The 8,504-nt window shown below is 50.8% G+C and overlaps 1 protein-coding gene across 1 annotated transcript; it reads right to left on the bottom strand.

Annotated features, from left to right (window-relative positions):
• Positions 1 to 3,479: 3,479 nt before the first annotated feature.
• LOC127931305 (Kruppel-like factor 18) lies at positions 3,480 to 5,447 on the bottom strand. Its single transcript, XM_052523337.1, has 3 exons — positions 5,429 to 5,447; positions 4,163 to 4,610; positions 3,480 to 4,096 (listed from the first exon to the last, which is right to left on the bottom strand). The coding sequence occupies exons 1-3, from the start codon at positions 5,445 to 5,447 to the stop codon at positions 3,619 to 3,621; spliced, it is 945 nt and encodes a 314-aa protein (XP_052379297.1). The 3' UTR covers positions 3,480 to 3,618.
• Between the last annotated feature and the right edge of the window lie 3,057 nt (positions 5,448 to 8,504).

Genomic DNA, 8,504 nt, shown 5'->3' with positions numbered 1-8,504 from the left:
TGAGATGTTTCTACAACTTGATTGACTTCGGCAGCATTGAAGGTCCCCAAGAACACAGTGGCCTCCATCATTCTTAAATGTAAGAAGTTTGGAACCACCAAGACCCTTCCTAGAGCTGGCCGCCCGGCCAAACTGAGCAGTCGGGGGAGAAGGGCCTTGGTCAGGGAGGTGACCAACAACCCGATGGTCACTCTGACAGAGCTCTAGAGTTATTCTGTGGAGATGGGAGAACCTTCAACAAAGACAACCATCTCTGCAGCACACCGACAATCAGGCCTTTATGATAGTGGCCAGGTGGCAGCCACTGCTCAGTCATAGGCGGCTGCGTAGCCTAGTGGTTAGAGCTTTGGACTAGTAACCGGAAGGTTGCGAGTTCAAACCCCCGAGCTGACAAGGTACAAATCTGTCGTTCTGCCCCTGAACAGGCAGTTAACCCACTGTTCCCAGGCCGTCATTGAAAATAAGAATATGTTCTTAACTGACTTGCCTGGTTAAATAAAGGTAAAATACAAATAAAATAAAATAGGCACATGATTGCCCGCTTGGAGTTTGTCAAAAGGCACCCACAGGTCTCTCAGAGCATGAGAAACAAGATTCTCTGGTCTGATGAAACCAAGACTAAACTCTTTGGCTTGAATGCCAAGTGTCACGTCTGGAGGAAACCTGGAACCATCCCTGTGGTGAAGTATGGTTGTGGAGGCATCATGCTGTGGGGGCAGGGACTGGGAGAATAGTCAGGAGGGAAATATGAACAGAGCAAAGTACAGAGAGATCCTTAATGAAAACCTTCTCCAGAACACTCAGAACCTCCGACTGGTGTGAAGGTTCACCTTCCAACAGGACAACGACCCTAAGCACACAGCCAAGACAAAGCAGGAGTGGCTTCGAGACAAGTCTCTGAATGTCCTTGAGTGGCCCAGCCAGAGCCCGGACTTTAACCTGATCGAAAATCTCTGGAGAGACATGAAAAAAGCTGTGCAGCGACGCTCCCCATCCAACCTGACAGAGCTTGAGAAGATCTGCAGGGAAGAATGGGAGAAACTCCCCAAATACAGGCGTGCCAAGCTTGTAGCGTCATACCCAAGAAGACTCGAGGCTGTAATCGCTGCCAAAGGTGCTCCAACAAAGTACTGAGTAAAGGGTCTGAATACTTACGTAAATTTGATATTTCAGTTTTTATTTATTAGTTTTTGCAAACATTTCTAAAAAAAAAAGTTTTTTCTTTGTCATTATGGGGTATTGTGTGTAGAACAATTTAATCTATTTTAGAAATAGGCTGTTATTTTACAAAATGTGGAAGAAGTGAGGGGTTCTGAATACCTTTCAAATGCACTATAGTTATGCCCACTTGTGTAGATCCTTCATGCTTCCTAATCATCTCTTCCCAACCAGCTGGATCAGCAGAGAGACAAAGGAACAAGAATATCAGTTGGGTCTGCTGCATGCCGCTCAGTGGGGCATTCAGTTTGGAACAGAACACCAACTGACACTACAATAGGGAGTAACTGCCAATTGCAGTTCAAGTAATGAATCCGTTTTTAAAAACGAGGCAGTAACTTGGCAACCGAACGTCAACATTAAAGCGAACAGTGATTCTCTCTAAAAACGTACAAGTCGTTTCACACCGCAGTCGGTCATTGTGTCTTCTTGATAGACGGCTCCATTGAGACAAACATTTACACAAACATTGAGACAAACAGTTACAAAGCCTGATTAGAAGAGAGCCAAATGACTCTTATTAGTTCTGCAACTAACCTATACTAGATTAATTGTCATCATCTAGGCCTAATCAACAAGCACTTCACTAGTAGAATCAGTTATTTTAGTGTTGGGCTGCCCTGTAACCCTCAACCAGACGCTGCTCTCTAGCCCTCAACCAGACGCTGCACTCTAGCCCTCAACCAGACGCTGCACTCTAGCCCTCAACCAGACGCTGCACTCTAGCCCTCAACCAGACGCTGCACTCTAGCCCTCAACCAGACGCTGCACTCTAGCCCTCAACCAGACGCTGCACTCTAGCCCTCAACCAGACGCTGCACTCTAGCCCTCAACCAGACGCTGCACTCTAGCCCTCAACCAGACGCTGCACTCTAGCCCTCAACCAGACGCTGCACTCTAGCCCTCAACCAGACGCTGCACTCTAGCCCTCAACCAGACGCTGCACTCTAGCCCTCAACCAGACGCTGCACTCTAGCCCTCAACCAGACGCTGCACTCTAGCCCTCAACCAGACGCTGCACTCTAGCCCTCAACCAGACGCTGCACTCTAGCCCTCAACCAGACGCTGCACTCTAGCCCTCAACCAGACGCTGCACTCTAGCCCTCAACCAGACGCTGCACTCTAGCCCTCAACCAGACGCTGCACTCTAGCCCTCAACCAGACGCTGCACTCTAGCCCTCAACCAGACGCTGCACTCTAGCCCTCAACCAGACGCTGCACTCTAGCCCTCAACCAGACGCTGCACTCTAGCCCTCAACCAGACGCTGCACTCTAGCCCTCAACCAGACGCTGCCCTGTAGCCCTCAACCAGACGCTGCCCTGTAGCCCTCAACCAGACGCTGCCCTGTAGCCCTCAACCAGACGCTGCACCGTAGCCCTCAACCAGACGCTGCACCGTAGCCCTCAACCAGACGCTGCCCCGTAGCCCTCAACCAGACGCTGCCCTGTAGCCCTCAACCAGACGCTGCCCTGTAGCCCTCAACAAGAGATTTCCTCTAGATTAAAAACTGAGAACCATGTCCAGGAAAGGTCTTTCTCTAATCCCATCTGTTTCCTCTGCTGCTTGTGTGAACTTTGGACGTACAGGGGAGGGGGTTCCAGATGGAGCCATGGAGAGAAACAGTGCGGTTTGGTTTAGTTTCGACATCCTGGTTCTGTTGACCGATGCTACACCAACATCAAGCAAGGACAACTTCGATTCATCCATCTTCATGGACCATCGTGTTTGTATCTAATCCCCCCCCCAAGACATTTTCAGTATCACTCTCTCCCTGGCAGTCGAGGTGCAGCTAACGTCACTTCGGACCGTCACATCACCAGCATCACACGACGTCCTGATGCCATCGCCGAGCGACAAGTTGAGAGGGTTCTGAAATAGAACCGGTGGCGTGTGAATGTTCTCTACTCCGAGTGTACCTAACGACCACGCACTACCAGCGGGTCTAGGAGCTCAGAGGAATCATTCTCTACTCCGAGTGTACCTAACGACCACGCGCTACCAGCAGGTCTAGGAGCTCAGAGGAATCATTCTCTACTCCGAGTGTACCTAACGACCACGCGCTACCAGCAGGTCTAGGAGCTCAGAGGAATCATTCTCTACTCCGAGTGTACCTAACGACCACGCACTACCAGCGGGTCTAGGAGCTCGGAGCTCAGCGGAATCATTATCCATGACAATGGCCCAGCCGAGTGACTCGGAACGCACATCTCAATCAATGGCCGTCACAGAAGAGGATGAGACGCAGATCACTGTGATAGCGGACCTTCCTCCACTGACGTAACACTATAAGTCTACTAAAGACTTGCATGGTGACGGAGAGAGAAATTATTTTGGGATTGAAAAAGACCCTGTACGAGACTCTACATTACGGTCAGGAAATCACTAGTTAAAAGCCCAAATTAAAAAGTCAAAACGTAAAGTCGACAGCCACACCTGCCTGACGACGACAACAACCTGCCTGACGACGACGACAACAACCTGCCTGACGACGACAACCTGCCTGACGACGACAACCTGCCTGACGACGACAACCTGCCTGACGACGACAACCTGCCTGACGACGACAACCTGCCTGACGACGACAACCTGCCTGACGACGACAACCTGCCTGACGACGACAACCTGCCTGACGACGACAACCTGCCTGACGACGACAACCTGCCTGACGACGACAACCTGCCTGACGACGACAACCTGCCTGACGACAACAACCTGCCTGACGACAACAACCTGCCTGACGACAACAACCTGCCTGACGACAACAACCTGCCTGACGACAACAACCTGCCTGACGACAACAACCTGCCTGACGATAACAACCTGCCTGATAACAACCTGCCTGATGACGACAACAACCTGCCTGATGACGACAACAACCTGCCTGACGACGACGACAACAACCTGCCTGACGACGACAACAACCTGCCTGATGACGACAACAACCTGCCTGACGACGACAACAACCTGCCTGACGACGACAACAACAACCTGCCTGACGACGACAACAACCTGCCTGACGACGACAACAACCTGCCTGACGACGACAACAACCTGCCTGACGACGACAACAACCTGCCTGACGACGACAACAACCTGCCTGACGACGACAACAACCTGCCTGACGACGACAACAACCTGCCTGACGACGACAACAACCTGCCTGACGACGACAACAACCTGCCTGACGACGACAACAACCTGCCTGATGACGACAACAACCTGCCTGATGACGACAACAACCTGCCTGATGACGACAACAACCTGCCTGATGACGACAACAACCTGCCTGATGACGACAACAACCTGCCTGATGACGACAACAACCTGCCTGATGACGACAACAACCTGCCTGATGACGACAACAACCTGCCTGATGACGACAACAACCTGCCTGATGATAACACCCTGACAATAACAACCTGCCTGATAACAACCTGCCTGATAACAACCTGCCTGATAACAACCTGCCTGATAACAACCTGCCTGATAACAACCTGCCTGGTATTAACAAGCATGATAGTAACAGCATTTTTGAGCATGACGCTTGTGGTCAATGGTTAGTAACATGTCCAATAATGTATTTGATACGGTGGTAGAAAGCATCCATTTTACTTCCCGTGGTTACATTATAACAATGATGTAGTCAAGGCTGGAGCGAAAACATCACAGCAGATTCTTGGTAAATAATAATAATAATAATAAATAAATAAAATAATAAATAAATACAAACTAGTTATAGAAACCAGAGGGCTGCTGATTTGAACGTCAGGCTGGCTGAGACAACTCCAAACGGCTTCCCAAATGGCACCCTACTGCCCTATATAGTGCACTACTTTTGACCAAGGCCCGTAGGGTGCCATTAGGGACACTCAATCTCAAAAAAACATCTCGAAAGATGTGAGATAAGGGATTTCTCTGACTAAATGCCTCTTGCATACTGCAGCTATCTCCATCACGTGTTTGCTCACACAATTCCCAAAATGGCTTCTACCCAGGCAGGCAGGAAGACAGGCAGGGAGACACGGTCTGCAATTACCAAGTCCACGGGACAGTCAGAAAAGCACTTGCATTACTAATAACCAGCCTTGGGAAGCCAGCAAGGGGGGTGATTTCAGCAATGCTGCAAATACATTAAAAATAATTACAACACTTTCATTCATGGGATTTCTGGGATGACAAGTGAAGGTGGGGAACGTTGTGTAGTTGTACATCTTGTGTAGTTGTACATCTTGTATAGTTGTACATCTTGTGTAGTTGTACATCTTGTATAGTTGTACATCTTGTATAGTTGTACATCTTGTATAGTTGTACATCTTGTGTAGTTGTACAATCTTGTGTGGGAGGAGCTAATAATTAAACAAAAGGAAGAACCACTTCAGGTTGGATTTAATAGCCATTAGCTCAATCAGAAGTCTGAACAGGTTTGAGGAGGTCCTGAATGAATGTAACAATAGAAACGTGTCATAGAAAACGATAAATTAGCATTGTTGGGTTCAGTTAAAAAGTCCATAACAACCTCTTCACAGGGTCACCAAAACAAAACACATAACTTTCCCTAGGTCACAGACTCGCCTCCTAGCCGTGACTACTAGGGTCACAGACTCGCCTCCTAGCCGTGACTACTAGGGTCACAGACTCGCCCCCTAGCCGTGACTACTAGGGTCACAGACTCGCCCCCTAGCCGTGACTACTAGGGTCACAGACTCGCCCCCTAGCCGTGACTACTAGGGTCACAGACTCGCCCCCTAGCCGTGACTACTAGGGTCACAGACTCGCCCCCTAGCCGTGACTACTAGGGTCACAGACTCGCCCCCTAGCCGTGGCTACTAGGGTCACAGACTCGCCCCCTAGCCGTGGCTGCTAGGGTCACAGACTCGCCCCCTAGCCGTGGCTACTAGGGTCACAGACTCGCCCCCTAGCCGTGGCTACTAGGGTCACAGACTCGCCCCCTAGCCGTGGCTACTAGGGTCACAGACTCGCCTCCTAGCCGTGGCTACTAGGGTCACAGACTCGCCTCCTAGCCGTGGCTACTAGGGTCACAGACTCGCCTCCTAGCCGTGGCTACTAGGGTCACAGACTCGCCCCTAGCCGTGGCTACTAGGGTCACAGACTCGCCTCCTAGCCGTGGCTACTAGGGTCACAGACTCGCCTCCTAGCCGTGGCTACTAGGGTCACAGACTCGCCTCCTAGCCGTGGCTACTAGGGTCACGGACTCGCCTCCTAGCCGTGACTACTAGGGTCACGGACTCGCCTCCTAGCCGTGACTACTAGGGTCACGGACTCGCCTCCCTAGCCGTGACTACTAGGTCACAGACTCGCCTCCTAGCCGTGGCTACTAGGGTCACAGACTCGCCTCCTAGCCGTGGCTACTAGGGTCAGACTCGCCTCCTAGCCGTGACTACTAGGGTCACAGACTCGCCTCCTAGCCGTGACTACTAGGGTCACAGACTCGCCTCCTAGCCGTGACTACTAGGGTCACAGACTGGCCTCCTAGCCGTGGCTATAGGTCACAGACTCGCCTCCTAGCCGTGACTACTAGGGTCACAGACTCGCCTCCTAGCCGTGACTACTAGGGTCACAGACTCGCCTCCTAGCCATGGCTACTAGGTCACAGACTCACGTCCTAGCCGTGACTACTAGGGTCACAGACTCGCCTCCTAGCCGTGACAACTAGGGTCACAGACTCGCCTCCTAGCCGTGGCTACTAGGGTCACAGACTCGCCTCCTAGCCGTGACTACTAGGGTCACAGACTCGCCTCCTAGCCGTGACTACTAGGGTCACAGACTCGCCTCCTAGCCGTGACTACTAGGGTCACAGACTCGCCTCCTAGCCGTGACTACTAGGGTCACAGACTCGCCTCCTAGCCGTGACTACTAGGGTCACAGACTCGCCTCCTAGCCGTGACTACTAGGGTCACATGGCCTCCTAGCCGTGACTACTAGGGTCACAGACTCGCCTCCTAGCCGTGACTACTAGGGTCACAGACTCGCCTCCTAGCCGTGACTACTAGGGTCACAGACTCGCCTCCTAGCCGTGACTACTAGGGTCACAGACTCGCCTCCTAGCCGTGACTACTAGGGTCACAGACTCGCTTCCTAGCCGTGACTACTAGGGTCACAGACTCGCCTCCTAGCCGTGACTACTAGGGTCACAGACTCGCTTCCTAGTCGTGACTACTAGGGTCACAGACTCGCCTCCTAGCCATGGCTACTAGGTCACAGACTCACCTCCTAGCCATGGCTACTAGGTCACAGACTCACCTCCTAGCCATGACGACTAGGGCACAGACTCACCTCCTAGCCATGACGACTAGGGCACAGACTCACCTCCTAGCCATGACGACTAGGGCACAGACTCACCTCCTCGCCATGACGACTGGGGCACAGACTCAAAGTTTGCCAAAAAGCTCCTGGATGATAATCAAGATACATGTAAGAATGTTCGATGGACTGATGAGCCAAAAGTTTAACCTTCTGGATGACGATCTCTCTCTCTGTCAGTTCATATGGTCTCTCTCGCTCTCGGTCAGTTCATATGGTCTCTCTCGGTCAGTTCATATGGTCTCTCTCTCTGTCAGTTCATATGGTCTCTCTGTCAGTTCATATGGTCATGGTCTCTGTCAGTTCATATGGTCATGGTCTCTGTCAGTTCATATGGTCTCTCTGTCAGTTCATATGGTCTCTCTGTCAGTTCATATGGTCTCTCTGTCAGTTCATATGGTCTCTCTGTCAGTTCATATGGTCTCTCTGTCAGTTCATATGGTCTCTCTGTCAGTTCATATGGTCTCTCTGTCAGTTCATATGGTCTCTCTGTCAGTTCATATGGTCTCTCTGTCAGTTCATATGGTCTCTCTGTCAGTTCATATGGTCTCTCTGTCAGTTCATATGGTCTCTCTGTCAGTTCATATGGTCTCTCTGTCAGTTCATATGGTCTCTCTCTGTCAGTTCATATGGTCTCTCTCTCTCTGTCAGTTCATATGGCCTCTGTCAGTTCATATGGCCTCTGTCAGTTCATATGGTCTCTCTCAGTTCATATAGTCTCTCTCTCTCTGTCAGTTCATATGGTCTCTCTCTCTCTGTCAGTTCATATGGTCTCTCTCTCTCTGTCAGTTCATATGGTCTCTCTCTCTCTGTCAGTTCATATGGTCTCTCTCTCTGTCAGTTCATATGGTCTCCCTCTCTCTATCGGTCAGATCATATGGTCTCTCTCTCAATCAGTTCATATGGTCTCTCTGTCAGTTCATATGGTCTCTCTGTCAGTTCATATGGTCTCCCTCTATCTGTC

The sequence above is a fragment of the Oncorhynchus keta genome, chromosome 8 (genome assembly GCF_023373465.1).
Source record: "Oncorhynchus keta strain PuntledgeMale-10-30-2019 chromosome 8, Oket_V2, whole genome shotgun sequence".
In the NCBI taxonomy this organism is placed as follows: Eukaryota; Metazoa; Chordata; class Actinopteri; order Salmoniformes; family Salmonidae; genus Oncorhynchus; species Oncorhynchus keta.
Note: the sequence above shows the minus strand (reverse complement) of the source record. Positions and strands in the feature narration are given on the sequence as shown.